Source organism: Tupaia chinensis, unplaced genomic scaffold (assembly GCF_000334495.1).
Source record: "Tupaia chinensis unplaced genomic scaffold, TupChi_1.0 Scaffold000622_1, whole genome shotgun sequence".
NCBI lineage: Eukaryota > Metazoa > Chordata > Mammalia > Scandentia > Tupaiidae > Tupaia > Tupaia belangeri.
The window spans coordinates 7,950,515-7,966,710 of NW_006160142.1; the positions used below are offsets into that span (position 1 = coordinate 7,950,515).

The 16,196-nt window shown below is 41.6% G+C and overlaps 1 protein-coding gene and 1 non-coding gene across 2 annotated transcripts in view; one reads left to right on the forward strand and one right to left on the reverse strand.

Moving 5' to 3' along the window:
- The window catches only part of CCDC85A (coiled-coil domain containing 85A), a 221,742-nt gene that overhangs the window by 350 nt on the left and 205,196 nt on the right, over window positions 1-16,196 (forward strand). The window contains exons 2-3 of the mRNA XM_006159057.3: window positions 14-205; window positions 6,499-7,465. Of these exons, the coding sequence (XP_006159119.1) occupies window positions 14-205; window positions 6,499-7,465 (1,159 nt within the window). The remainder of the gene's footprint in view (window positions 1-13; window positions 206-6,498; window positions 7,466-16,196) is intronic.
- Window positions 13,884-13,985, reverse strand: LOC114009774 (U6 spliceosomal RNA). The gene has a single exon (XR_003551167.1). It is a non-coding gene; the product is annotated as a U6 spliceosomal RNA (small nuclear RNA).

The window sequence follows — 16,196 nt, forward strand, 5'->3', positions numbered from 1 at the left end:
GCCGGGCTGCCCCCCACCCGCCGCGGTGGAGGACCTGTCCAAAGTGTCGGACGAGGAGCTGCTGCAGTGGAGCAAGGAGGAGCTGATCCGCAGCCTGCGGCGCGCCGAGGCGGAGAAGGTGAGCGCGATGCTGGACCACAGCAACCTCATCCGCGAGGTGAACCGCCGCCTGCAGCTGCACCTGGGCGAGATCCGCGGGCTCAAGGTGAGCGCGGGGCGGGCGGGGAGCGGGGCGCCCCCGGGGAGGTGAGGCCAGGCTAACTTCCCCTCCTGCCCGCAACAGGTGATCCTTTCCTTTCTCCCAGCCAGCACCCCCGTCCCCAGCCCCCCACCCTCAGCCCTTTGCAAACTTTTCCAAACTTTGGAGGCTCTTGCTCTCCTCCTCCTCCCCACATCGGTGCGCCATCGTTGAGCTCTCCCTGTGTCCGGGGAGGGAGGGGCGGGGACCAAGGATGCTGAAAGGCGGGGAGGGAGGGGACCGGCATGGGCATGCGGAACCTTTAATTTCCTAGTGAACCTGGAAGGTCAGCGCTTTCCACAGCTGGGTTGCAGTCCGTTGGGGGAAAGGACTGTGAGGGAGTGAGTCCAGGGAACGCATTCTTGTCTTTGGAGGTCAGGGATACGGTTGCTCAGGCGCCACCAGCTCTCCGGGGGACAGAGGGCCAGGAAAGGGCGCCACTGCCATGGGCAAGGGCTGGTGCTGCCAGGAGAGATGTGGGTGCCACACTCAGAGCTGGCGTGTGTCACCCGGTATAGAGGAACCCAAATTCTCCCATTAGCTCCTGTATTTTTCTGTTTTTGACTTCAGGTGGCGTTGCCTTGGGTTGACATATGCCCCTCCCCAATTCATCTCCAATTTGATTTAATTTTATCCAGCATGGGAGGGAGCAAGGGGACTCGGTATGGAAGTCTCAGGGTTTTGAAAGCGTATCCCAAGGACCTGTCTTTCTTACTGAGCTAGCCCTTCCTCTGCTGCTATAGGAAGGGAGAGAAAAGCCCTGAACCCCGCTAACTTTCCCTGCTCCTTGGGGAGCTCAGTATGTGCCGGCAGCGCGCCCGCCTGGCTGCAGCAGACTGCTGGCCGGGAACCGCCCTGCCGGCGGCGTGCGCCGCAAACTTCCTCTCCTTGCAGCCTGCGCTGGTGCCTCCTGGTATTCCTTCCTCTCATTGTTCTGCTTTTGTTTATAGGAAGCCTCACAAATGAGATCACTGTAAGGACTTCAGGGAGCAAATTCCCACAAGCACATGCTGTTCTATCCCGTTTCCACTCCCAGTCCACTTCTCAGGCTGTAGACGCGGTTAATCTCAGTGTTCCAGCTCTGGAATTCTGGGGCAACGAGGACTTGGAGGGTCGCCATGCCCAAGGCTCATCTGTGTGCTCCGCCCAGTCTTGGCGGAAATGGCTCTCCTCTGACGCCCAAACTCACTGTCACATAGTCCCTAGTGTGGGTGCAGGTAGGGAGATCTCACAACCAGAAAAATCCCAAGGCTCGTGCTCTCTTGTGGTTTAATTCATTACTGATGGAGTATTACTAAACACCTAGTTCTTTGGAGAATAAAGGCATGTTAGTGTAGTTGGGCAGATCATCTCAGAGGTGCGTTTGAATGTGGAATCATCAGTCCTCAAGAGGGTGAACTTGGGTCATTAATTCCTCAGCTCCTCTTTTTATTTATTGATAAAATGCAAATGCTAATCATTTTGTAGGCTGTTGCGACAATAAGTTATGGTAATGTAGAGGGAGGTTCTCTTCTGGATTTGACCACAAAAAAATGGTAGTTCTTGTCACCAGGGGAGGACCATTTAAAGGGTATAGCTGTGTGTCTCCAGGATCTGGGTTTCTTAAACAAAGTCAGATGGTGGTATTTGTTTGTCACCCTTCAATTCCATGGTTTGAACCATAATGTCACTTGGAAGAGTTTTTAATGAATTAATTCTAAAGATTTTATTAGTATGTAGTTTCAACATAATGGCTCAGAAATCTTTCAAAGTTCCTTTAGGTTGGGTGGATTGACTGTATATGCATGGGTTTATGTGAGTCATGCCGGGTGCATCGTTTATATTTCAGTAGCTTCATTTAGAGAAAGAGCTATTAGGCCAGTTAAGTGCAGTTATACCCTAATAAGGGATTCTTGTAGTCTAGACTCAACCTGGAAAGAAGACTTTCTAGGCTATTCCTTATCAGGCTCAGAAATGATGGGAGCTGGTTACTTTCTGATGGGCCTCCGCTCCTCCTTTCATGTCATCCCTGGGCAGCTGCAAGGTAGACTTCAAGGCCTCTGGCCCGCCCCAAGGGTGCTGTGGTTTTAACATCTGCTGAGAGGCCAGCCTTCTCCCTTCTCTTCATCATATCAGCTCAGAGCTCAGCCCCTGTGCACCTTTAGTGGTTCATACATGTGGTTGATTGGGTGAATGATAGACACCTTTATTTATGTTGGTAACTGGAAGAAAAGAAGAAAGGACCCCTCATGTTGGATGGTTTGGCACTCTCAGTTGAGGTCTGTAAATACAGGGTAATGAAGACCTCAGCACTTTTCATGTTTATGCCCCTTTCTATGAGCCTACTTTGAAATTTCATCTGAATACTTTTTAAAGCGGGTGGGTGTATTGCAGCTGTAGACATGGGCGATGGAAGCCGGAGTTCTTTTCTTTCTAGAGACCCTTGGCCGACTTGGTTTAAACGTTCTTGAGAGGCAGAGCAATGTGGAGGCAGTGAAAAGATGCAGGGTTTGGAGTCTGATGATTTGGTCACCTTGAGCAATTGCTGACCTCAGTGAGCCTTAGTTTTCTTATCCACTCAATGGGTGTTTCAATTCCACTTGAGATTTCACAAGAATTTTGTAATACATCGATGAAGAAATCCCAGTGAGGTTACATAGCTGTGGCAAGGTCACACAGATATAAAATGTTCCAAATGGCCTTTCTTTCTTTTCTTTTGACTAGTTGACGTTCTTTGCTTAGCATGTGCGGTCCTGAAGGGAGATTCTGGTTAGGATTTTCATGTAAGGAATTGAATTCTTGAGCCCCAAGTCTGTGGACTAGTGAGCATATACCAACATTCAGGTTATTCTGACCCAGGAAACCTGGTGGGAGGTCCAGTTTGGGATAACTAAATTTCCGTTGACTTGTCATCTTGCTTTGCATTAATTTTCCTCCGCGCTCCTTAATGTACCATCCCTCTGCCTGACAATGAAGAAAAAGAACAGGTTAAAAATGATTTTTCATTAATGATAGATACAGTGCTTGCTAATCTCCAGGCATACGATTGAAATTTTGGGTGATATTCTGTAAGGTGGACTTAAGCTTTTAAAAGTCCACATTAGACTTAGATAATGTCTGGTGGTCTGGGACAAGGTTAAAAAGGATGCCCAGTGTTTTGGAAAAGAAGGCCCAAGGTTCAGTGCAACATATTTGAAGATACTGCATTGCAAGGTTATTATCATGCCGTTTGCTTTAGCTGTTTGCCAGAAGGCTAAAGAAATAGCTCAAAATTGGAGAGTAAATGATATGATAAAGTTACTACTAATAAGAAGAATCCATGATAAAGAAAAGTGAATTGGCCCATACCTGCCCTTTCTACTCCATTTGGAACACTGAGAAGTGTGCTTACTTCCTTTGGAAAGGGCACTAATGCCAGAAAACCCATGGGAGCACCAGTGCGTTTTACTTTTCAGTTTTGTTGAAATCAGGAATAGTTGTAGCACAATCACAGGGAGGTATTTCAGAAGCAAATTCACTTAGATGAAGAGGAACATGACTTAAACTTTCTATCAAAAGCCAAGATTAAACTAAATGTTGGCATACTTTTTGAAGCTTAGAAAGATTAATTTTGTTTAATATTATTTTCCCTGAGTGTCCACAGCTTCTGATTTCCTCTAATGTAACAGTATCAAGGTTAATTTATTCTTTTACTATTGTGGGAGATTCCAACACAGCCAAGGCTTGCTGAAGACAATAAGGATACCTTTCTCAGTAGCTATAACCGTAGTCTTTTTTGATCACAGTTCTAGAGCTTTAAAGGGTCAATCAATCCACCATGCTACATTGTTCTCTGTATGCAAGGCACCATACCAGGAATGGCATTTATACAAAGAAAGACATGGGGATAAACCTTAAAGTACCTACAGTGAAAAGGAGGAAACATTAACATGAGATGACTATTCTAGCTGATGTATGTTCTAGGAATTAAGCAGTGAGTGGGGAAGTTACTTCGTTCATTCATTGGTGGGTGCTTTTTTATCGTTCGGGAAAACTTCCTTGGGGAGTGTCTTCTCTTAGGGGAGGAAATGTGGGGAAGAAGATGACAAGTTTTAGTTGACATACACTAATATAATCAAGGCTCATAATTTGTTGACAGAGAAAACTAAAGGTGGAAAGGTAGGGGAGGCCTTTCAGGTCTGGTCAAGGGGTTTATTCATTTTCCCTGGCAAAATGAAGGTGACAAGACTTGATAAGCAGGATGGTCTAATATGCAGAGAGGGGTTGGTTTTTGTTTGTTTGTTTGTTTTTGTTTTCCTTTATAAAGTTTCCTTCCTTTCTTCCTTTTAAGCATCCTCAACAGAGTCTCATGCTGAGCTCTTCCCCCAGCCTCTGCAATCAGCCAGGGTGTCAGGCATGTCTGTGCACACCTGGCCTATAGTGGTCCGCCTTGTAACCGAACCTCCATCTCCCACCGACCTCTAGCATTGCAGAGCACTGCCTTACCACTGTGCCACCATGGCTCACACCTGCAGGAAGTGTTTTTGAAGATCAGTCTGGCTGAGGATAGCTTCGATTTGAGTGGGTGAGGGAAGACAGAGAGTGGGTAGACCAAGGTCTCACTTGAAATCACAAAGTGGCAGTGAGAATCAAAAAGAAAAGGTGGGCATTAGAAACAAGGAAACAGAATTATTGGTAATGCTGACTTGGGACTGCAGTTGAAACCAAGCTGAGCAGGCTTCTTCCTCAAGCCCAGGAATTCACGTCTATCTTAGGCCTCATGACTGCCTGGAAGAGAAGGACATGGTTGGCAGATGATTTATAGTTTTTTTTTTTTTTTTCCTAGTCAATTAGCAGGGAAACATTGGAATCTACCTAAGTGTAAGGGAATTAAATCCTCTCTCTGAGTGCCTCTAATTCTGAATTGCAGGATGGTGTTTCAAGACCAGAGATTTTTCAGGCTTCATATAACAGGCAAAATCTTAGGTAGCAGCCCTGTACCTGCCCCTGTTACATTTCTGCCAAACCAGAGTGCTTCAAGGAATAGTTGGCCCCTGTAGTATATGACTAAATGGAGAGTAAGTGGGAGACTTCATGATGCATTTTAAAACTCCCTGGTTTCAGGTTATCTATGAGGGATGCTGTGTTCTAGATACACAGAGGTGACCAAAGCAGATGAGGTCTCCATTATTATGACTCTACTCTAGGGAGGATGTGGACTTGAAGTAATAGGCAACACTCATGCAGATGTAGTTACAAATTGCAGTAAGTACGGCAGAGGAAAAGTCTGAAGCAGGGAGAATGGATGAGCTTGGGAGTGGACCTTATTTGGAATGGCTTCTGTGGAAGAGTGACTTACAATGAGAACTATTGGTTGTAGTAGGTTGGGGGAAAGTGTTCCAAGTGAAAGAGGGGAAGGACTTGTCCTTGAGGACCTGCAATGAGGCCACTGTTGTTGATGCCCAGTGCTTGATGAGAAGGGGGCATTTTCCCTTTCTCCAGTGCTACCAGGAATCCAGTCCACCCTGTCCCTCCATGTAGAGGAGCCTACTAACCTCCTAGAAGATTTCTACTCTCCACCTTATCTTGTCTTGCACCCTTCCCTGCTCCTCCCCAACCCCAGGTTCTCATAAAGAGCCATGGGATGGCTGCAAGTGGCACATGCTGAGAGGTGCAGGTTGGGAGGGGAGTTTGAAATATTAAGAACTCAGCACTGCCTTTGTTAAATGTGAGATACCTGGGTGCCACCCAGGTGGAGGTGGCTTGTGCAGTGGATGTGCAGTTCTGAAATGCTACTAGAGGGCAATTGTGCATTTCCCTGGTGGGGGAATGGAACTGCTCATCCCTGTCATGGACTGAAAAAAGAAGCAGTGTTGCCTACTCTGTTGAAAGGTCTCAGAGCTCTTGAGCTTTTCATAGGTCAAAAACAGCCATCTTTCATTCTCGAGGGTGGGACAGGGAAGCCTTGTTTTTCACCTGACAGATTTCCTGTTAATTAACTGGCTACTGCCCAAGTACTGGCTGGATGACTTTGGACAAGTGAAGCTTTGTGAGGTCCAGTTTCCCCTTCTGTAGAAGAACCATAATTATTATCCCCTAAGTATTGCTATTTTGTTGAAAGTTAGATGAGATCATGCAAGTCAAGTATTGTGCAGGGAATGAAACCAGTACCTGTTAGTTTAATTTTTTGGAGAGCTGCAATTTTGTGGCTTCTTCTCACTCTCTCACCTGCTCTTCTAACCTCACATAGAATTCAGCAGTTCCAGACTCCCTGTCTTGAACGGTTGTTTCTCTCCTTTCAGGATATCAACCAGAAACTCCAGGAGGACAACCAGGAACTGAGGGACCTCTGCTGCTTCCTGGACGATGACCGGCAGAAAGGCAAGAGGGTGTCCCGGGAGTGGCAGAGACTGGGCCGCTACACCGCCGGGGTGATGCACAAGGAAGTGGCCTTATACCTGCAGAAGCTGAAGGAGCTGGAGATGAAGCAGGAGGAGGTGGTGAAGGAGAACATGGAGCTCAAGGAGCTCTGTGTGCTGCTGGATGAGGAGAAGGGCGCGGGCTGTGCTGGCAGCCGCTGCTCTATCGACAGCCAGGCCAGCCTGTGCCAGCTCACAGCCACCACTGCGCCCTACGTGCGGGACGTGGGCGACGGCAGCAGCACCTCCAGCACTGGCAGCACCGACAGCCCCGACCACCATAAGCACCATGCGAGCAGCGGCAGCCCTGAGCACCTGCAGAAGCCCCGGAGTGAGGGCAGCCCTGAGCATGCCAAGCACAGGAGTGCCAGCCCTGAGCACCTACAAAAGCCCAGGGCCTCCGGGACCCCAGATCACCCAAAAGCACTCAAAGGACCTAGCCCTGAGCACCAAAAACCCTTGTGCAAGGGCAGTCCTGAACAGCAAAGGCACCTGCACCCAGGGAGCAGCCCTGAAACACTGCCTAAGCACATGCTGACTGGGAGCCCAGAACACTTCCAGAAGCACAGGCCAGGGGGCAGCCCCGAGCATGCCAGGCACAGTGGAGGGAGCCCAGAGCATCTTCAGAAACATGCCCTTGGTGGGAGCCTGGAGCATCTACCCAGAACCAGAGGCACCAGCCCTGAGCACCTCAAACAGCATTATGGGGGGAGCCCTGATCACAAACACATAGGAGGAGGTGGTGGAGGCGGGGGTGGCAGCGGCGGAGGCAGCAGGGAGGGCACCCTCAGACGGCAGGCGCAAGAAGACGCGTCCCCACATCACCGGAATGTCTACAGTGGCATGAATGGTGGGTCAGTACGTGCTGGGGAACTGCTTTATCTGGGGCAACTCTGTAGAGTTATGAATGAAGAAAAGCTTTCTGGCCATTTTAGAGAGTGATGGGGCTGGCCAGGAGGTCAAAGGAGGAGCAAACCTTTGTTCCCAAATAGTGATGTGTGTTCTTTTTTCCGCCCTGATTTGTATTTATACAGTGTATATGGTTACAGTTAAGCAAGCCAAGACAAGGTTGGGGATTAGGGAGAGAGAGGTACAATAATTTCTTAGGGCCCTAAGTTATCAGGGTCAAATTGGGTGCTTTCATTTTGAACTTGATCTATGATTCTTTCATCTGAACTTGAGCATTTTCCTGCTTGTGTGCTATTTCCTGCTAGGGCTCACTTGTAGAATGGTAAACAAAAAGATTTTTAATCCAGTAAATAGCTTGTGTGCAGGAAGAAATGAATATTTATTATGAAAAGCAGTAACAACATTAAAAACAAATATGGTGTCCCTAAGCAGGCTTGATGCTGGTTTCTCTGAATGCCTGTGAATATACCGGAATTTATCTTGAGGACATCTTCATGGTGTTGGGTGCCACAGTAGCATGAATCTTTGGTTTCTATTTGCATCTAAAAATGCATCAAATAATTTCCTTTCCTACTCACTAAAAATTCACCCACACTCTCACCAAACTCCCTTAAACATATTCTGAAGTGTGTGCTCATTAACATTACAAGACACATCTTCCCTTTTTAAATGTGTTCGGACGCTCCTTTGGTTTCCAAAGTATAACATCCACTGCATTTGCTGAGGTGGCTCCAAACCTGAGCTTTAAAACCTTTTGAAAGAGGCTTAATTTCCTACATCTTGATTCTGAAAACACTTTGAACTCAAAAGAGAAAGAAATCATTTCTTAAACAGAAAAAAAAAAGAGAGGAAACCTCAAACCCCTGCGATCTTTTTATGTTACCTATGTTTGAGTTGGAGTGGAAATGACTGGTTTTTATAAACTGAGTTATTTTTTATTATTCCAAATATCTGAAGTTTTTCACTTTATTTGAAAGCTGCTCTAGAGTCTGTGTAGCCAGCTCTGAGCAGTGGTGGAGGGGCTGCCAATTTTAGCAGTGACATGAAGGGGTAAATTTTCAATATTGTACTTGGGGATTTACCTGTTGGATTCCATTTCATCCTAATCCTTTTCTCGTGGTGCTGAAAATTGACTCCTGAAGCTTGACTTCAAATGCATTCAGTGTTCTTTTAAGCGCAGAGGGAACTAGAAAGGCTGGGGAGGATAGTCAGCTGCTCTTTCTCTGTGGTGTTGGTAGGCAGAATCTGGGAGAAGCCAATTCACCAGCTGTATTGGGATTCCTGGCTGACTCTGTTGACTGAACCTTCTTTCACTCAAAAGCAGGCGGAGACATTGTTCTGATTGCTATGGGCAGCCATGGTTTCGCAGCTCTCAATGAGAAGAAAGTAATTTTAAGAGATACTTGTTGGCTACTATCATGAGATGGGCCATGACACTTGTCTTTGGCAGGGGGCTGGGGAGGATGGCTTAGTAAAATGAATGACTTCCATTTCTTGATCACTTTTTAATGAGTTTGAAGAGTAAACATGCACTATTTAAAGGAAACTTCTTAAACTCAACTAAAAAAAGGGGGGGCAAGTGGGTCACTTAAAATAATTTTTCTCTTTATAAAAGGGATGGCAAGTGGGTCACTTAAAATAATTTTTCTCTTAATAAAGGGGCTCATTTAAATAAGGAACTCCTCTAATTTAATTAATGCATAATTGATCTTATAAGAAAGGTTTTTAGATTCAATTTTGAAAAACAATGCCTTGTATAAAGTAAGGTATATTTGTAGCTAAAGAAGACATTACATTACATTTATTATTACCTGGATTCAGATGAACTTAGTGGGTCAGACAAATATTTCCTAAAATTTAACAATTAGTTACAGATTTGATGTAACAGATACATTGTTATAGAATGACACAGCAGTTCAATTCCTGTGCCTCCTTCAAATTTTTCATTCTTAAGTGACAAATCTGCTGTCAGTTGACACCCTCATCAGAGTGTATTTGCAGTTCATTTGCATCACATTTTTTATTTCAGTAATTAATTGGAAAATGAGGTGGCACAATGAAATGTTTATGGATCATCAGCCTATAAACTTGGGCTTTAGTAGCTTGTATTTATCCTGCCGTTACAAATTAATTTTTGATATGGATGGTGAGACAGATGTGCTTTTTCATATTTTTAAATCCCCATCCCATTCGAGTCACTGGTGTATAAACAGCTAGGAACCAGTAGCAAGGTTAATCCCAAATTTGCAGATTTGCTGAGTTATTTCCAGCTTCTTTCTGTGTGGGGTTCACATAACACATGAGTGTTGTGGATGAGGACGTATATGTTTTTTGTGTGAAAGAACAGCTGGGGGAAGTATGTCTGCATGGTGGCTGACTGAAACAGAATATGTATTAGCAGGATATTGTCCTACCTATAAGAATATACGTTCTCTCCAAAAAACATACATTTGTTCCCACTGAAGGGGTGTCAGTGAGAAAGACTGCTGTTTTAGTTGACTGCCTTGAGCATCTTTAAACCTTCTTATGCGTTCAATTACAAATGCACAGGATGAAGTAGTTAAACTTTTGGTTGAAAGAAACTTGTTGGCTTAATCTCCAACTGAAATGCAAAGTTGAATCCCAGGCATGCTTCCTCTCAAAAATATCTACACCTGTACAACCATTTCTTATTTCATAGCTAATTAAAAAACAATAGGACCAAGAACATAACAAACCTCTTTGACTTAAACAAAATCCTTCGGAATGCATTTATTTCCTTAGAAGTTATTATTCCACTATTTTCTAGTTTGTAGAGAGTTCTGTTTTCAAATGGGATGTAGACTGAACACTTACCACATGTGGACATTAAAGCATTTGCACATTCATTCAAGTTACTTGTTGTATTTCATGTACTTATGTAATTAAGTAATTGAATAGCCACTGCTAGCTATAAATGTACACACACCAACAGCCTCAACTCTTGATTCCATTTGCCTTTTTGAGCACATTCCAGCGAACAATGGCCTCTTGCTCTCCTTTAACATCACCCTTGCCCATGAGAGCACACAGGAGGAAGTACTCACTTGTGTTAGACAAGACTCACTTAGAAGCACTTTAGCTTTGCTGGGATGCGATGTTAGCGTGTGTCTTCCTCCTGAAAGCTTTGTTACTTTTCTTCTTTCATAAGACGGAAAGAGCAGGCTGTTTCTTCCAATGCTTCCTCCAGTTCAGGATTTCTCAACAGTGCTACTATTGAAATTTTGGAGACAGTTCTTTGTTGTGAGGTGCTGTCTTATGCCTTTTAAGAGGTTTAGCAGCACCGCTGGGTTGCACCCACAAGAAATACTGAGCCAGGACTGGGTAAGGCTGGGGTGGATCACAGTGCCAATATTCTGTAAGGGGTGCTGTATCTCTCTCTCTGTCTCTCTCACTCAAAAAAAAAAAAATTAAAGAAACTTAAAAAAAAATTCTCAAAAATGTCTCAGGATATCGCCAAGTGTTCCAGAGTGGACTGTAGGCAAATTCACATGTTTTAGAGCAGTGGTTTTCAATCTGGCTGAAGATTAAAATTACTGTAGTAATTTTGAAAAGTACCAGTGGCTGAGCCCCACACTCAGAGATTGAGTAGCATTGGACCTGGATACTTAGCAAAAAGAGCTTCTCAGGTGATTCTGATGAGCAAACCAGGTGAGAACCACTGCCGGAAATGAGTGATCCTTATGTAAGAAGGGTTGGTGTGAATAAAGATCTCAAACATCAAGGCTCCCTGGGAAGAAGGTAAAGGTTTCCTTTGTTCAACTCCAAGACTGAGAAGGGCTGGCCTTAGCTGGTACTGTAAAACTTTATCCAGTCTCAATTCTAGACCAAGGCTTTCTAATAATGTACTACTACTTTGGAGTGTGGGTTGTAAATCTGCTTTTTATGGTGATTGAGGTTGCAAAGTTAGTTTTAGGAAAACCCTAGCATATGAGCTGGTTTCAGGCTATTTTACTTTTTAAGGCCTTCACATTCAGATAGAAAAAGAAGTGCACGGGTTTCTAACCCCTTGATGGTGGATGTCTGTGATGTATTTGGATTGTGCAATGCTTGCAATGCTAATGAGTATTTCCCATGAGGGAATACTGCATTTCAAGTCTCCCACTTTATAGGTTTTACTCTGAATTTTAAGACTGCTCCCTGTTCTCTGTTGAGGTTATTAATGAGTCAGTGAAAAATGCTGATAACACAAAGTGGCCTTGTCTACTACGGGTAAGATTACCTGCATATGGAAGAACCCAGCAGGATTTTTCTGAAGCAAGGTTGTCTATGAATTAAGTAGTGGTGCACTGTAGCATGAATAATAGCTCTCATAAATTTATTTTGCTAAGAAAAAGTCAAAATCTCACTTACGAGTGAATTTGGACAATAGAAATTGAATGTCTCTGGAGAAAAATTGCAACAGTAGTTTTGGAACACTGGATTGTGAGGTCCTGTGAGAATATTTTCTGTTGTGTGAACTGATACATCAATGGTTAAAGAAATAGATAATGTTTTTTGTTCTTTAAGCTTCAATATGGCAATTTGGTAATCTTATATACTTTGGTAGGACATCAATTTAAGAAGTTTTGAAAAATATTAATCTCTTACACAATACTTACATATATAAAATATATTGCACTAATAGAATACACTTTGGTTTGGAAACATAGAAACCTTAATATTTGAAAGGTAGTTTATTTAAGAAATACCTTGAGGTAGACTATCTGAAAACCTAGATGGCTTGGAAATTTATTTTCTAGCACAATGTAAGGTTTTCAACTCCACTTGGCAATAATAGCACAGAGCTATTTTCATCTTTTCCCTAAGGAGACTTTCTATCTTACATGTATGCTTTTATATACTTACATACATTTTAATAATCCTAACATTGCTTCTAACAATGCCAAACATTCAGTTGATTAGGCAAACATGTTCCAATGTATTTGGCATCTGGTCATATAAGATGCCATGAAGTTAGTCAAAAATCTCTTTCAACTGATTATGTGCCTTTCCTTTAAACCCAGTTGAAATCAATGAAAAGTTTATATCTTGTGGTTCTTTACAACTTTTCAGAAGGTATCACAGAAAACAAAAACAAAAACTTGTACTTTCATTTTTAACTGAAATAAACAAAAATAACATGGGGAAAGTAAAAAGCCATATTGAGTTTTTCCATTGGATCAGGTAATGACTTTTTACCAGGGTCAAGAAGTAGATTATGGAAACTCATGTACTCACTATCATTGGTGTACATGAACCTTTTGATTTTACTCTTAATTTCTTCAATAGTTGTTTCCATATGATTGTGTTTAGTTTCCATATGATTGTGTTTAGTTTCCATATGATTGTGTATTTTTGTGTTTTTTTTTTCTGAAATTAATATCAAGTTAATTCTATAATGGTTGGAGAAGGTGCTGGAGATAGTTTCTATGCCTTTGAATCTGTAAAGGCTTGTTTTCTGCTCTATCATGTGGTCGATCTTCTAGATGGTTCCATGTGGAGTTGAAAAAAATGTATATTTCGTTGTTTTTGAGTGGAAGGTTCTATAGATGTCTGTCAAGTCCATCTGATTAATGGTATCAATTAGATCCTGTATTTCTTTGCTTATTATTTGTCTAGATGATTGTTCCAAAGGATATAGTGGGGTGGTGAGATCCCCAACAATTAGCCTGTTCCAGTTTCTCTCTCCTTTTAGCTCCAGTAGTATTTCTTTCACATATTTGGGTGCTCTTGAGTTGGATGCATAGATATTTGTAAGCATTATATCTTCGTGATAAATTAGCCCTTTTACTACTATATTGTGTCCTTTTTTTTGTCTCTTACAGTTTTTGTCTTAGAGCCTATTTCTTCTGAAGTAAGTATTGTGACTCCAGCTCTTTTTTGGTTTCCATTTGCATGGAAAAAGATAGTCCTTCACTTCTTTTAGTCTATGTATGTCTTTACACATGGGTGTGTTTCTTGTAGGCAACATATAGATTTATTTATTTCCATTCAGCCAATCTGTGTCCCTTGGTTGGAGAATTTAATCCATTAACATTGAACATTATTTTTGATAATTCCAGAGTTGTCCCTACCTTTAAGTTGGCCATTTTCTTGGTTGTTTTTTGTTCTCTTATTTCTGTCTATCTTTTTTTTAAATAGTTTTTCTGGTATAGCACTCCCTTCAGAATTTCTTAAAGAGCTGGTCTAGTGTTGGTAAATTCTTTCAGGTTTTGTTTATCTGAGAATGTTTTTTATCCTTCTTCCCATTTGAAGGATAGTCTTGCTGGGTATAGTAATCTTGGTTGAAATTGTTTTTCATTTAACATTTTGAATATATCTTCCCTTTCTTTCCTTGCTTACATTGTTTCTGGTGAGAAAAAAGTATGGAATACTTCACTAATTTGAGTGTCATCCTTGCACAGAGGTCATGCTAATCTGCATCATTCCAATTTTAGTATATGTGCTGCCAAAGCGAACACTCAAATATAGGTACATGAATATATACTCATAAATGTACAAGTAATGGATGCAATACCAGTACAACATGTGTGAGGATAATACATTTACTCATGGTAATGTAGATTATTCTGGAGGTATTGGTGTAGGGATATTAGGTTCAATTGGTCAGAACTAAGTTTCTGAAGCCAAACTTTGACAAAGCTCTTTTTTAAAAAAAGATTTCTTTGTGTAACGCCATTTGGCCAGTGTATGTTTACTGGAAATAACTTTTCCAGTCAGAAGTTTACAGTCTTAGGCTGTAGAACTTCTCAAAGTTTAACCATTTACTTCTAATGGTTATAGGTAGAACTGTGAATATGTGCTATATGGCCCCGAGTTGTGATTCCTTTTGTTAGAAAAAAATTCCTTAAACAATAGATTTATAGTCACTTCTGCTATTTTCATGCTGTAGCTTCTTGCTACCCTCAGCAGGTCTCAATTCACTCATTTTCTTGTTTCTAAATTGTATTTAGATATTTCTAATGGCTGGTTCTAGCTTAGGAAAGTGGATAACCACACTGCTTAGCTCTGTTTAAAATCACAGTAAATAACCTGTACATGTTTATCTGTGAGTAAAATGCATGAACTTCAGTGCATATGTCCCCCATATAAAAGTATTTTTTGGCTTTTTAAGCTCCATTTTTGCTTATTCTCTGGGTGTGACTACTTCAGATAGTAAAGTATTTCTGTTATAGTATCAGTTCAAATATTTGCTTCTTGGGTACTTTGGCATAACCAAGTTGCCTTTAATAGTATTTTAGTGCATAATATTTATAGTAAGAATAGTACATCTTTGAAAATATTATTTTGAATTTGATTCTTGGAAATATTAAAAACTATTTTGTATTGTGAAATGGGACGATTTTCAGGAGAGCTAGGGAATTTGAGATTCAGTATCAAAGGTAGACCATGGAACACTTGAGAATACAGACATGAAATCTCAGCTCTTAATTTATAAGAGTCTCTAATCTGCAAAAGAGTGAGGTTCAAGTTACTGCTGTGCCTGACATAAATTGCTTTCTCTTTAGAGTGCTATTCAAGTGTTTCCAGTAGAAAGAACTGCTGCTCTTTTCTGAGACAGAGGATCCTCAAGCAGCACAAGCAGAAGAAGTGTTTAGAAAAGGGAAAATGGAGGCAGAGTAGCAGGTTGCATTATGAGCCTTATGAAGGCAATGCTGGTTTGTCCTATCAAAGATAAAAGGCAATAACTGGGTTATTCATACTTGGCTATCCATTTACAGTTTTTACACAATAAAGAATTAAGTGTATTATGGAGCTTCTGTACGTAAATCGTTATCGAAGAGTATGAGAAGTCATGGGACTTCATCTTGCTTCTTGATTGACACTAGGCACGTAATTCAATTACTGGATAATAAACTTTAGGAGTAATATATGTTTTAGTTTTTTAAGAATAATTCAGAACCTTAGTTATTAAAGCCTCTATGTGCTTTTTTATGGGACAGGGTTTGTTAAGGAAGAGGCTGGATTTTCTGATTGCTTGCAGGACTCTGTCAGTTATTTGCCCTCTCTCCACATACATACTTACATGCCATTTAGTGACCTTGTGCATATATTTAATGAAACATTAAATTGAAGAACAGTGAGTGACTCCCCCCCACACATACTTCTCTTACCTTCATTTTCAGCTTAATAAATGAAAATAAATCCCAAAATATTTATAGCACCATTTTTGACTGCTGATATGATTTAGGAATAGAAAGTTTTAGTTAACTTTTTATGATCAGGGATCTGTAGATAGTCTCTGGTGCTTCTTCAGTGAGTTACTTTTTGTAGTCAGGTATATTTACTGTCTTAAACTTAGAATTTTGCTTTCTAGTTTTGGTTATAAAGTCTTCTTATCTTTTTCATAATTACTGAGGGATCTTTGGCTTTTTGGGAAATTCCTGATCTGGGTTGTGTGTAGCTACAACTTTACAAGTGTCCATAATTTCTAGTTGGTTAAAAATGTAAAGATTGTTTGTGTGGAGCATGTTATGTGTTTTCTCAACAGCAGGAAAGAAGAAAACCCCATTGGTGGTGAATATATAGAGTCTTCATGAAGTTCATAGAAAATGTGTACTATGAAAAAACTATGCATGGATTTCAATTTTTTCTATTAAATACACTTTAATTTTTCCACATATTTTGAAATCCATATATATGCACACATGTGTTTGTATATAGTTATTACT